This window comes from Ceratotherium simum, chromosome 17 (genome assembly GCF_057802395.1).
Source record: "Ceratotherium simum simum isolate JZ-2026a chromosome 17, ASM5780239v1, whole genome shotgun sequence".
NCBI classification, from domain to species: domain Eukaryota; kingdom Metazoa; phylum Chordata; class Mammalia; order Perissodactyla; family Rhinocerotidae; genus Ceratotherium; species Ceratotherium simum.
This window is the reverse complement of record NC_141916.1, coordinates 42,661,692-42,677,067: the sequence shown is the minus strand read 5'-3', so window position 1 is coordinate 42,677,067 and position 15,376 is coordinate 42,661,692. Positions and strand designations below refer to the sequence as shown.

At 36.1% G+C, this 15,376-nt stretch overlaps 1 protein-coding gene across 1 annotated transcript in view; it reads left to right on the top strand.

Moving 5' to 3' along the window:
- The window catches only part of PIK3C2G (phosphatidylinositol-4-phosphate 3-kinase catalytic subunit type 2 gamma), a 380,793-nt gene that overhangs the window by 89,984 nt on the left and 275,433 nt on the right, over positions 1-15,376 (top strand). Inside the window, exons 10-12 of the mRNA XM_087442698.1 lie at positions 3,907-4,029; positions 8,862-8,895; positions 13,732-13,927. Coding sequence (XP_087298824.1) covers positions 3,907-4,029; positions 8,862-8,895; positions 13,732-13,927 — 353 coding nt within the window. The remainder of the gene's footprint in view (positions 1-3,906; positions 4,030-8,861; positions 8,896-13,731; positions 13,928-15,376) is intronic.

Below are 15,376 nucleotides of genomic sequence, written 5' to 3'. Positions count from 1 at the left end.
CCTATGTAATGCAAAAATCTCCTCTAAACATTCCTGATTGCTTGCATAACATACCTGTAATGTGTAGGAACTCTTGATTGACAGGGCAGCCTACTCAATTTTTGAACAAATAATTTTTACAAAGACTTTTCTCATATTGAGCTAAAATGAATGTCTCTAAGTTTTCAACCATTTATTCTAATTTATCATTCCAGAGATACTTACATTAAATCTAATACCTTTTTCACTTGAAAGGACATCAAATACTTGAAAATGGTTATCATGTTTCCTTTTTCTTCTTTTTTTCCAAGCTAAAATTTCCTAGTACCATCAACTACCTTTACTTTATGTCCATTAAACTATAGTCTTATAGCTTATGTCTCAGCACTCTGTATGCTCCATCTGTGACCCAAACTTTCTCCTCCATCATCTAAATGTTAGATGTTCTGAAATGTTAGATACTCAGCTTCCAATTTTTCTTTATCTACATTCTCTATCTGGACGATCATATTCAAATTCTTTGCCAGGTATCACCTCTATGAAAACAATGCCCAAATCTAGCTTTAATATATCTTGAAATCAGGTGCTAATCTTATTGTGTTTTGTGTCTGTAGGGAATCTTATATGGCGGATCAAGCCATCATAGGATTTGTAAATTTTAGGCTGATTATTACCCCCCTACCAGGATGTGTGTGTTACCCCCTACAGATGTGCACGTGCATGCACATATGCACATGTGTGCATATCTTGGGGGGAAGCTCCATGGTTTGGGGTTAGAAAAGTGTTTCTATACAGCAGTAATGCATTTGCTTCTGGCTAGGTCCAAAACAGTCACAATACTCTGGCACAATTTTTAGCATAAATTCCTGCTATGGATAGTATAAATTAACACTCCACAGCTACACATAACACAATTTCTCAGGTAACCGTTTTCCTCACTCAGAACCCCTGGGTAGAGAGGCTTCCTCAAAAGTTCTCTTGGTCAGTAGACATGGTTTTTCTTCTCCCACCTTTTGCAGGTGACAATCCATCCAGTGTCAGGTGTTTATTCAGGGATCTCGTCTCCAACTCTAGCCCTTCCCCTACCTCCACCAACTGGGTTAGGTCTAAAATTTCAGCTCTTGTCCCATTGTGAGCAGTAAACACCAATCTCTAAGCCTTATGGCCTAAATCTAGTCTGACATTTCCCCCAGGCCATTGACTCATCAATGTCGAAGCTACTCTCAGGCTATAAGTTCCCTCTTTAAATTTCTGTCACCCAGATATTCATCCTATCTTTGTCTGGGGCTAAACCGTGCATTTATGTTTTTTCTTATAGTTCATCTAGTGTTTATATGAGCATGCTTGTGCATGTTTGTGTCTGTGGGGGGGGGGGGCGTCTATGTTTTCTCAGTCCAACAGTTTCTAGAGCTAGAACCCCATTGCATGTCAAATATCTGAAGGCTGTGGGATATTGGTTATCCGCTTGGCAGCTCAAGTTCTATGTATCAAAAAATACACGCATCACAATTTCACCAAAAATCTTCCCATTTTGCCTGTGTTTCCTGCCGTAATTAATGGCACCCTGTCTTTTTGGTTTCCCAAGTATGGAATTTTGGAATCATTTTAAATCCATTCTTTCTGTTGGCTGTCCATCTAATTAATCACCAAGTTCATTCTACGGTTGCCAACACTTCATTTAACATATTCTAGCAATCTCAGTGACTCATGAATGTAGTGAATATAATATTTATCTTTCAGAATTTTGGGGTAGATTAAAGGAGATAAATAGATCAGATAAGAAGCACTGCAAGACTGGAGTAAGAGATGGAGTAAATTAGCTATGGAGCGACCCAAGTCAACCCAGCATTTACATTTTAACTAGCAATATTTTATGGATTTCCATAAATTCACATACATCACATATCTACTTGGAGTATATGAATGAAAACTAAACATAACATCTAGTACATAACTCTCTGATAGTTTTTATGATTTTTAAATTTTCATTTTATTAGTTACCTGGGCATGTACAGTATCTGATTTCTCTTATAAACTGAAAAATCTGTGCAAGTGGATAAAAATTAATTATTTACAAATGAACTAATTAACTAAAATTTAGCCCTTATTCTCTGCTAGGCACTTTTTCATATTTTATCTTATTTAATCTTTACAAAAACTCTGTAATTATTATTGTTCCAATTTTATAGAAGAGAATTCAGGCCCATGGAAGTTAAATAATTTGATAATGATCATAGGTAGAAATGGGGCAAAACCAGGATTTTAACATACATAACCTGACTGCAGAACTGGAAATACAGTTTACTATGCTATTCTGAATAAGTATATTAACAGTATATTAATAGTTGGGTTGCTCTCCTTTGGGAAAGTCCAATTTGTCAAGTCCAGTCTCAAATGTGGTACTTAGAACTAAACTCTAGCTCAGATTATATACATGGAAAATGTGGTGGGACTCTAACTCTCTGGGTACAGAGAGTACATGTCTTTCAATTTAATTTAATAATGAAGTAGATCTTTTGGCAGCCATGTCAAAATGCTGACTCATTGAGTTCACACATAAATAAAACAACTGAGTCTTCTCCACATGAATTACTCATGAGTTTTTCTTCCCCATGTTATAATTGAGTAGTTTTATTTTCTTAATCTGTGAAAGACTTAAAATGTATCCCACTTAAATTTCATCTTCTTACTTTTTAGCTCATTAATCGAGTCTGTTGATATTTTTGAAATTCTGATTGTGTCTTTCATAGTATTAATTAGCTATTCTTCCTAGGTTTTTGTCATCAGTTTTCAACGTTTATAAAATCACATATAAGAGGTACTAGCAACATATTAAAACGTTTTGTTTTTCCATGGAAGACACAACATGGTGTTCCCTTAATATAATACCAATTTTGTCTCTTTGTATTGATAATGTTCTGTTAAGAAGATGATCTGGAATAAGTAAAGTTAAAATAGTTTAGTGTTGTGAATCCATATCTCTGTGAAAAAAAAAAGAAAAAATATTTTTCCACCTCTTTTGAAATAAACTATTCTAATTCTCCATTGGAATGACTGTGATGCTGGTGACAGCTGACATGTTTTGAAAAGCCACCATTATGAATGATATTAAAAAAGTACATAAAAATATTATAGAGTGAAAGGTTGATTAGCACAGAATTAAAGAAGAAAGAGATAGTTCTCAATATAGTTAATGGTTATACATGAAAAAGAATAAGGTCAAAATAGGGCAGATTTTTCTTTCTAATGAAAGCTAATTTAAGAACATGTGAAAGCTGGGAAATAAAAAGACTAATGAAAAGCTCTTAGAACTGTGACCATAAAATCTGTGTATAACTATCATAAGTGCAGTCAGCAATTTTGATTTTAAGAACAGTTGGTCATTACTGTAGAGTGTACTTATCAGTGATTTTTTGAATACAGCAGCTGCTTCAAGGATAGTACAATCAAATGATTACCAAACAGCCAACACCAAATTTCGTTGTCCCAAGTTTGCTCTGAACTCTGTGAATCTGATTTTTAATAATTTTGCCCTCCTGCACACTGCTTACAAAAACAGATGCATTCTGAAACTCTACATGGGTCTCCTGTCAGTTGCCTTGTTTTCAAAGTATTTTGCAGAAATCACAGACTGCCTGATTCTCATTCTCTTTCCCTCTCCTCTCTCTCTCTCTCTCATTTTATTTCATATAATGTTAAATTAGAGTTGATATATATAATCTTAATAGTCCTACTTTTGAGCACTCACTCCATGCAAATTGTTACTCAGGCCACAGGATAACCAGTCTTGAGAATCTTCTTTTTACATGCGAACAGACAATCACATTTTATTCCATTTACTCTTCATGGAAAGAGAGGTAGTTTAAAGATAAATTAGTGTCCTCTTGATTTCAATAAACTGTAAGATATGAATCTTGTCATCTACAGCAAAATGTGGATAATATTATTGAAGAAGTTAAAAATATATGCAGTGTTCTGGGGTGTGTGGAGACCAAACAAATCACAGATGCTGTAAATGAACTAAATCTAATTCTTCAAAGAAAAACAGAGGTAAATATACTCATTTATTACACAGTAATTATTTTAAACCTGAGTTCAATCATTAATTAAGGAGAGTGAAAGACTTTTGACTAACTACTATATATGTATTTGTGTGTGTGTGCGTGTATATTTCAATCATTTGGGGGTAGGGGAATCAAGGAATCTATTATACCAAATGGATTTAACTAAATTAAAAGGAAATTTCTTACACCTTTGAAGTTTGTAACTACAATTTAACTTCCATGTGAGACTGAAATCAATCCTACAATCCTACCTAGATGAATATACTTTTATAATATTCACAGGCAAGGGTTTGCATAGACTTTTTTTTCTTTTTTTGTGAGGAAGATCAGCCCTGAGCTAACATCCGTGCTAATCCCCCTCTTTTTGCTGAGGAAGACCGGCTCTGAGCTAATATCTATTGCCAATCCCACTCCATTTTTTTTTTCCCCAAAGCCCCAGTAGATAGTTGTATGTCATTGTTGCACATCCTTCTATGTGGGACACGGCCTCAGCATGGCTGCAGAAGCAGTGCATCGGTGCGTGCCCGGGATCCGAACCCGGGCCACCAGTAGCGGAGCGCACACACTTAACCTCTAAGCCACCGGGCCGGCCCTGCATAGACTATTAATGGGTCTCATGTGCACCAGTTTGTATGCAGGTATAAGTGTCCATGCTTGCATGGACAAGCATATGTGTAGGAAAGAAGAGAGCAGTTTTTGTGGTATCTTTTGCTGAATTTGCAGTGCATACTGCTTTTATGATCCCACATCCTGTAATGATTTCCTGTTTTTTTCAGCTTAAAAAATGAGTATTATGTGATTTTTTTTTAAATCTCAGGAATCTGATGTAGAATAATAGGTGTGATTATTGCCCAAGAAAAAGACTAGAAAATCTGGTCACGATGAATCCATTCAATCTTGTTATTAGTTTAGCAAGTGATAAAGCAGAAAGATATGATAACAATAATAATAATAACTAATACTTGATAATGCATTGCAATAATAAAACAGTTTCACTTATAGTACTTCATTTAATTCAACTTTTATTTTATTTCAATTCATCCTTATAGCAATGCCATGAAGTTGATATTTTAATGTTGGTTTTATTATTAAAATCTGATGTTTAGAGTGCTTGTGTGCAGAGGATTAATAAGTGGCAAAATAGAGATTTGAACCCAGGCTTCTATACACACTCCAGTATACACAAAAATTCATAAGAGAGAGTGATTACATGCACTCTTTACCGACATATAAAGGAACAGCAGAGACTATATTACCTTGAATATGCCAGCCTTCAAATTTCAAAAAGATTGATTTAGAAAGCAGACAATTATATTAATATATATTATCATGCTTATTGTTTCAAATAGGTGACTATGATAAAATCAGTAATTTCTTAGTGCTGGACTTTCTATGTCTTATTTTAATTATAACTTTTTGTGATGAGACAGTAATAATGAATATAGAAATTTAAATGTCTTATTTGCATTACTTGAAGAGTGACACTGATGACTGAGGAGCAATGGAGGCACATCACCAAAAGTTTTTCAAGATAAACATTGATTAAAAACTGAAAACACAAAGGAATGAAGAAATAAAATTTAAACAATATAATCAATAAATCCCAAAATTCAATGTCTAAGATAGATATGTGTTTATTTCCTTAAATTTTTCTTAATGGAGAAATACTACTCTTATACCTTTCAATTATAGAAGGAAATAAAATAACTATGTAGTTTCCAGAAAACTGTTTTTGTGTGTAGATATTAAGATCTACAGTCTTCACAAATGATGAGGTAAGAAATCTGATGTGATCACATTTAATATGATCATATTTTTCTATTTTGTGTCAGAGTGGGAAAATTATACCATAGTCTTGAAAAGCATATCACCAATATATTTTGAAAATAAATATTTTGGTGAACTTAAAAACCTGGAAATCATATGATGCTAAGAAGAACTTTCTATGTAATAGCTGAAGTCAGGATAAAAAGGTAGTGAGAATTAACTTTCAACAAGCAATTAGTTTCTCTTAGATTATCACATATTGGAGACATTAGAGCTGATAATAAAATACAAAGAGCTTAGGGTCATGAAAATATCTGAATTGAAGATTTATCACTTTATAGCTGAATATCTTTAGAATGTTAATTCATTTCTCTGAGTTTGTTTTCCTTATCTCTTAAAAATAACCAAACAATTTGCAGGTTTCTGTATCAGAATTGATGTTAAGGGTCTAGATGATAATGTAGGTTGAATGAGAGTCATTATCATCACCAGAGGTAGTGGAGATGGTGCTGGTAGTAGTTTTTGAGACTCTTCTCCACGAGGCCCAGATGAAGGTTTTAATTCACAAAAGTAATACTTAGGTCCCCATTATCTCAGGGCCATTGATTACAGCCAGCCTCATAACAAATGTGAACCTTTGCCAGAAGAGAAGACCAGATATATGAATGTGGATATGTGTCTTTCATCTGTTAAGATCACTTGGTTGTTTTTCAACTTTTATGTCCAGCTCTCAGGGAATCAGTAAAAACAAACAACTGATCACAGAATGAGGAAATCTAATTTTAGGATGAAGCATTTCAAATGATGTTCAAGTATTACCAGACATAAAAAGCTTTACTGTTAAAACATTTATTTCCCAAAACTTCTTACAGGAACAAAAATACAATTTACATTTCTTATATATTTATGAGCACTAAACTGTATGAGCACTAAATTCATGCATACAAATGAAGAGTTGACAATGATCAGTTTTATTTCATATATGTCAACAGCCAAAATAGATAGTTCAATATCCCCTAATAAACAGATTCTACTTATTTTGAGCACACCTTAAAAGTTCACTTTTTCTACATAATCTTCATTTGGACTTGTTTGTTCATCTCTTTTCTCACCCTATCTTAACTATGAGCCCACGTATATAAAAATGTTGGCACCAATAGTAAGTATATTTTATAGACCTTGTGCAGGAACCAACTGCAGTTAACAACGCCAAAGTAGTTCAGTCTATCCACCCACCACGAACCTAAGATTAAATAAATACTGAGAAATATGAGTCTTCTGCCAACAAACTCAAATTTGAGAAGCTTTCCTTTTTCTTGGCTGCATTTTTTCGGTCAACTTGCAAGAGACTATTTCCTGCCATACAGGGAAGTAATTAGGTATTTATTAAATGTAAGTTTTGGCAAGATGAAGGATTATATCACAAATGCAGTTGTACTCTAGTTCATGCTCCCACTCAGCACTGGAAACAACTTTCCATCCTTCAAAATTATATTCCAGAAGCTCACATAATATATTTCCATTAAATGCTCACATAATAAACAAACCACAAAGTGAAAAATATGTTCTTACATGTTATGCTGTAGGTGGATGTCATGGTAATTTTAAAATATGTTTACATTTCTGAATAAATTCAATTCTAGTTAAGTCAGGCTAACATCTTTAATAGCCTCACCCCCATGAATGGGGTGAAGATCTTACTTGTAGTTGTTAAGCCTGGTGATTGAAACTATGCTCAGATGAATTATTTTACCTAAGAGAAATGCTTCTGAAAAGGTTCATGTGAATAATGCTTTAAAGTGAAAAGTTGTATATAAATTTAATTACATTTTAAACATGATAGAAGTGTTTTCTCTCTAAAGGAATACTGTAGCAAGTTCTTTGTTACAGGAAAACAATTATTCCCTAGTTTATTTGCTTGAGAAATGGGGCTATTCATTAATTGCATTTCCTTAAAAGCAAACTTGTCAAGGAAAAATTTTTAAAAATTTAGTGTCAATTAAAATGGATCTTATTAGAAAATGAATTGCTTTTGGACTGAAACCTTATTTTTAATGAATCTGTGAATCACCTTATATAGTTTTCATGATAATGAAGTTATAACCAGCAAATCCCACACCATCAAAGTAATTCTAGGCCTCCAACAAATATAAACATAAACAAACAAATAAAACTTCCATACTAATGGATATGAACTTAAATAACAAAAAGTAAAATTTCAGAAAATATTTTTTTATGTAGGATACAATTCAAGTTATATTATTTTTCTCAAGTGTTTGACTATCAGTTTTTTGAAAATCTTCTAAAAATAAAGAAGGAGGGGCCGGCCCGGTGGCGCAAGCGGTTAAATGTGTGCGCTCCGCTGCTGGCGGCCCAGGGTTCGCAGGTTCGGATCCCGGGCGCGCACCGATGCACTGCTTGGCAAGCCATGCTGTGGCAGCGTCCCATATAAAGTGGAGGAAGATGGGCACGGATGTTAGCCCAGGGCCAGTCTTCTTCAGCAAAAAAGAGGATTGGCAGATGTTAGCACAGGGCTGATCTGCTCACAAAAAAAAAATAAATAAAGAAGGAAATGAGCTATATAGGGAATCTGTACGATTTTGCCCACTGCCATCCAGCCCTCTTTTTGGTGCTGCCCAAAGCTTGCATCTGAATGACTGCTAATAAAGAGAAATGGGCACACCAAACAAGAATTTTAATGCACTTCCAGCAAAACATTAGTCACTGTTGTGGAAGGGGGATTGAGTTTAGGCAATACCTGTAGAACTGTTCTAATAATACTAAAAAGGCTGAGCTTATTCTAGAAATTTCTTTTATTAAAAATCAAACAACGTACATTGTTCATTACAACATTCAGAAGGCTTTTCTTTCATCTTACAATTTAGAGTTCCTCTGTTTAATAACCAACATTGATATATGACACCAAAAAATAATTTGTCCTTTTACCATGCCAGAGAAATTTCAATGTTCAGATTTCGGATATTATCGGTTTGTTTTATAATTCGGTTTTTGAGTAACAAGTGTGTCTTTGCACCTATTTTTCTTTTTCAGGACTTGCATCAAAATTCAGAGACTTCAGCAAAAGGTAAAACATACATGTACCCAAATATTTAAAAACAATTACAGAATCCAAAATAATTTAACTTTTATAATTTTTCATCCAAATATTATGGTAATACACACACACAAAATATTTTTTGAGGGAAAAATGTGTTGCTAAAACTCTTTTTATTGATGGAAGTGATTATCTGCAAGCGAATAAAAATCCACACTCTAAACTTTTAGGCTGAGATTTTTATAAAATGGAAAAGTCAAGAGACCTATAAAACTTAAAGGAATGCTGAAAATATCCTTATATCCATTCCAAGAGACTATAAAGTTTTATTTAGCTAATTATATTTTGATGTCAGAAAAGTCAGAAAAGTAGCAGATGCCTTTCTTCAAAGTCACTAATTTCAAATTTAAATTCTTGAAAGATCAATTTAACATAACAGGTAGGAGGATTAGGTTCTGGAATAATCAGTGTTCACAGAGGCTCTGAGCCTATAAAACTGTAAGCTAGGGGAGGACTTTGCCTCCGTAAAAAAATAGCGGATGTGTGAAAGTGTGGTGTAGTCAAGAGTCTGGCTTTCGGAATCAGGCAGAACTGGTTTTGAATTCCAACTCTGCCACTTTTTGACTCTGTGATCCTAGAGGATCAAACACTTTGATCCTCAGTTTTCCTAATATGCATAAAAGAAATGACAGTATTTACAGTGCAGGGTGTGGAAAGGGTTATTCTTGTTTGCACAGGCAGATGGTATTTGGCTTATGAACACTCTGTATCTTCAAGGAAACTGTCTGACTCACAGATGTTCAACTAACACCCTTGGATTCAGAGGTGACAGTGAAGTACAAAAGATAACCCGACCTACCCTCATACCCTTAATTGTTTTCAGTAGAAAGTTATGTACAGAGGGATATCCTCTCAACTCTAATTCCCACCACTCAAAAGAAGACATTCAATTACGAAGAACTCCTCCACTTCATATCACAGAGGAAAATGGGATGGCAGAGGGCATGGAGTAAAAAACCTGTGCTAGTGCAAAAATCCCTACTCCAGGCATTCATAAAACTCCAGAACACCAAAGAGGAAGGGAAGAGATGGACACCCCCCGCCAATACTACTAACACAGAGTCCAAGTGAGAGAATGAGGAGTGAAAAAGCTGGAGGTACGCCCATATGGAACTGGCTCTCTCTTCCTTTCTATTAGGAATGTTGGAATAAAGCCCTCAACCCATATTCCTCAGGGGCTGGGATATGAGATCCCATAAAACCGTGCAGGAATGTTCCCAGAGACTTATATTCCATGCTAAATCATCATAGATTCTAATTAATCCATTTTAATTGCATAAATATTGTCATTTCTCTTTTTCATGATACTATAACTCTTTTCCCAAAATAAAATCAGATGTGATAAACATTATTTTTCCATATTTCACCCCCAAGCCCAGTATCATGAGTCCTTAATACATTTCTGATGATATTTGAAATGTATTCTTCATACAGAATTCTGGAAGTAAAGCATAATGCATAAGCACAGATCTCTATATTACCTTGAAGAAGCAAATGATAACCAAGAACTATTTCTGCACAAAAAGTGAAGAGTAGAGTTTGAGTAATTATCCAAATAATTAAAATTCCCCAAAACAAGTGCTGGGGTTTGAATTAACAAGATCTCTGACCCCACTTCATGATTTATTTTAGATGTGTATTCATTTGCACAAGATTGGGAACTATTAACAAGAAATTTGCTCTTCCTGCTTCAGAGTACCAACAATCTGGGGACTGGAAAGCAAGATGTTTCTATAAATTTATAATTTTCTGCTGCCTGTTGTTCAGGAGAATCCCTGTTAGTTGGCCTCCAGAGTTTGATGAGGCCTCTTTTAAGATTATTTTTACGCTGCTTTCCTCTTCTGTTTAGTTACTACTGCTGATTTCTCAGAGAATTTTAATTAGACCTCTTTCACTCTGCTTGTCCCCTCAGGCAGTTTCAACAACGGGCACAATTTGAGAAATACAGTAAATAAGTAAAATTTGGCTATCATAAATTTTGTACAAAGTTATGAATAACTAAGTGAATAATAGCTTGTGTTGAACAAGGAAAAATGTTTAATTATGGACAGAGCTATTGCGGGACAGGATCTGGGAAGACGCTCCATGCTGAAGCTGGCCTTGTTCCTGAGTATCCCAATGCTGAGCACTGGAACACTGCTGGCTATTGGAGGAAAAAGCCAGCTCTGGGTACTATTTTCTTTTCAAAACAACTAGAAGGCAAAAAGCAATTTACGTTTCAGAAAAAACTTATGAGGACGTGCATGTGTTTGAATAAACAGTACTGGGTGACTTCACTGGGCACACGTTGGAATAAAATCACACCAGATCTTAAGAACCTAAGTTCTAATGATGTGCTTACTTGTTCTCGCAACATCTCAGCTGCCGGGGGCTCGGCCGCCTGTCTTTCTCGGTGGTGGCAGTGGGGAAGCCTTGAGCGGGCAGGGACACGGAGCTGCATGTGGCTGAGCCCCGGGGTGTGGGCTGGGGCTGCGCAACCGGGCCTGGCGTCTGGGACCCCAACTGAGACAGGCGACAACCACTGTCCCTGGTCAAGCTGAGGAAGAGAATCTGGAATCTGGAGAAGAACTGGCGTCCAGGCTGGACCACTCCCAAGCCAACGCCACCCAGCACAAATTCATCGGGCACTCCCCGTACCACGTGGACGCCTCCCTGGAAAAGGACCGCATTCTTGACACCCCTGAGTCCTAAACAGGCTGCACTGGTCTCCAACTTGCAAGCTTGGGATTGAATTAATAAAATCATCTATTCCTCCATGACCCACTCAGTAGAAACCACCGACAGTATCAGCAGCCACCTTCCAGCCGTCTGCAAAGTCAGCTCGCACCGGCCGCGGAAAGGTCCCCGTCGTAGCGGACCGCCAGGGTCTCACCGGAAGCTGGGGGCTGGGCGGTCTTGCGCAGGCGCAGGCCGCGTCGAGGGCGACTTCCGGAAGTACCTCCGCAAGACGGAAGCCAATTAGAAGGAGGACACGAGAGCTTCGTCTGCATCGCCAGTGCCCTCCGCTGCATCATGTGCAGGTGCAGTTCCCTGCAGAAGCCTGGCTCTGCCTCTTTCTCAACAAAGGAAAGGCCGAGTAGCGCTCAGGACCTCGGGACACGGAGTTCAGGCCTCCTGACGAGATCTTCCGCTGCTGAGGGCCGCCCAGAGGCCCCGCTCTCCTGCTCAGCCATGTGCCCAGCTCCGGTTTGGGCCCCGCCAGGAACACGAGCTCCTTCCCGCTGTCCTGCCTCGACAGACTAAGCTGAGGTTACATTTCTCCAGGACGCGGCGGGAGAAAAAGAGAAATATCTAAAATGCGGCATTTCAGGACTTACTTCTGGCCCGGGATGAAAAAGGGAAACATTCAGATCAGATCAGCCTGAGTTCTTTTGCAGGGTTTTCTGCCTTACACTCCTTTACCAGGATGAGCCTGTGGCGTGTAAGGAGGCCTGTCCCGGGGGTTGGACGAGGCCTGAGAGATCCACACCGAGAGGTCTTTAGTCTTGACCACAGCCAGCCGTGTGACCCCGCCTCGAGGCTTCATCCATCAGCAAAGCACCTCAGGCACGAAGGACTCGGAGGCGGAGGGCGCCAGAGCTTCCATTCATAGCATTTTGCTTCATACATTGATTTCTTAAAACTCTTTTGTCACTTAAATATTTGTCAAAGATTTTCCTCATCTGGGTTAAAAAAAATAATTTTTTGAGCTTTCATATTTGAGTTTATTCTTCATTTAGCTTTTAAAATACTACTGTAGTTGAATATTAAAAACAATTGCAAGTAGTGGGCATATTATGATTATAGTCCTTCACTCATTCGCTACTGCATATAAAATGCCAGCAGTGAGTGTTATTCGTTGGCCCCATGAAGAGGTCTGACACTGAACACCACTCCTAGGATGATGGTCGTCATTCTCATAAGTTTCTCCATTGAAATGGCACCATCTTTCCTGATTTGGATCCAAGTCTACCAGTTCTGCCTGGTCCATTTCGTCAATCTCTTCTACGTCCTTCCTGCTAGGAGTTTTTCTAGCAAAGACAGTTTCTTGGGAGAGAGAAAGCCATTCTCAGGAAAGTTTACCTTAAATTAGATGATTAGGTGATAATTTTCATATGGTTTACAGTAAATTGGCATGCCTTCACCTAGCACACTATGAGCCCCTATACTTAGTCATTTTTCTTTCTTCATGAGAAGTCATTTTTAGGAATTATCAATAGATTTCCTTTAATAACTAGCGGTAAAGCTCAAGTAAGGCTTTGATTTTGAAGAGATTTAGTAAACATCCTAAGTCTTTCATTTCAAGCTTATTTCAGATCCCAGTTATGTACTATTACCATTCTCTTTATAGCAGCACAATGTATATAATTAGCGTTCAGTTAATGGTAAACATCATAGCATAATCAAATTTATTGTGCATAATTCTTTAGATGGGATTTGTTTGAAGTACTTACAAGCCATATAGAAAACATGTTTCTGTCTGAAAATTAATTCTAAACAATAATAACCTAGAACAAAAAATTTGCAAATTATAGTTGATCAGAATGCCAAATTAATAATCCAAAACTCTGATTTGTGATTAAAGGCTGTGATTCCAAAAGTTCTGCAACTGAAAATATGAAAGCTTATTAATTATCTACACTACTAGCAGCTAACCCAGGCTGCATACAGAGACACAGATGGCTAATTGGCTTCAGTTGGTGGAGGGTCATTTTAATTACGTTTTATTTAAATTTTAGTATAAAAAAATTCAGAGCTGTAATTGATGGTTTATGATAAATATGACCCTTCACAGATGACCTGATTTCTATCCTTTTTTTCCTCTAGGCTTGATAGAAAAAGTGACAACTGAACTATCCATGTCCATCTACCGGCTTATTGATGTCTATTGCAGCAGCTTTTACGCAGATTTCCAGCCTCTAAATGCACCTGATAGCATTTCCTGCGTAAATCCTGGGCTCCATTCCCACCTTAGCTTCACAGTGTATGCAGCTCACAACATTCCAGAGACCTGGGTGCACAGGTGAGTAGTGGTGAGTGTTCCACAAAAGCGTTAATTAATTTTTACATAGCTTCTAATTAGAGTATAATTTGTCTTGTTCTTCTTTGCAGGAGCAAATATTTCATAAAATTTTGAAATTTAATCAGCATGAATTTATCCTTATTCTTAAAATCATTTTTCAAAACTTCATTCCTGATGCATATTCCTTTTCCCTGAAGTTTTCTCCCATTTTCCATATTAAAAATAACTGCATATTGTCAGTATATCATTATGGAAATAGAAAACGCTCATCTTAGTGATTGCCCTAAAATTTCCTTTTTTATGTTTGAGTTTAAATGACTAATGCCAATTAACAGAATACAGAGAGAGAGAGAGAGAGCACACACATACAAGGAGATGGAGAGTATTTAAAAATAGAAAGAAAAAAAAATCACTCTGGGCCCCATCAAGTTGTGAGTGGTAAATATTTTGTTAGAGTAGTACCTTGATAAAGTGGGAATTAGCCAAGAGTTATTTGAGTTACAATAGAAATTAACCACAATTATGCATGGAACATCACCAGATTTTAGGTTGACTCTATTATGTAGTATTTTTTGAATAACATAATTAAAGTAATATTATAATACTTATTTTAAATTCCTTCTGGATTAAATCTATAAGAGAGTACTGATTAAATCAATTAAAGTTGATAAGAGGATAGTAATGTATTAATGGATTTATTGTACCCATTGTGTTTAGCATCTCAGGGAAAAGCTGAAAGAAACAATTTTAGTAAAGAGAAATAATTATCTTCATCCGCACTTTTGAAAATAACTGAACTGAACAAATATTTATAGAACCAATTAGAAAGGAAATTTTGCTTTTGGATTTAAAAAACACCATCTATCTACACATACACATTTCTTTAGAACCCATGTGATGATTCTTCTATGCTTTTTCTCTTTCTTAATTTTATGAAGAATTTTAAAGGGCTGATGTATAATATAATAAATAGCTACTCTAATGAATGTTCTGTTATAATTTTTAAACCATTAATATATACTTATTAATTTTAATTCACATGGAAAAATTGCGTAGCCATATTATATGCATAGAGCATGCATGTATATGTAGTGTGATACTTAGTTTTGCTTATTTTTTTCTATTGTTTTTTCTATTCTCTGTTTCATTTATTTCTGCTCTAATCTTTATTATTTCCTTCCTTCTTTTAACTTTGGGCTTAGTTTGTTCTTCCTTTTCTAATTCCTTGAGTATAAAGTTAGGTTATTTATTTGTAATCTTCCTTGTTTTTACTGGGATTTACTGCTCTCAACTTCTTAGTAGTGCTTTTGCTGCATCTTATAAATTTTGGTATAGTGTGTGTTCATTTTCATCTGTCTCAAGATATAGTCTAATTTTCCTTTTGATTTGTTGTTTGACCCATTGGTTGTTCAAAAGTGTTAACTTCTGTTAATTTGTGAATTTTCCAGT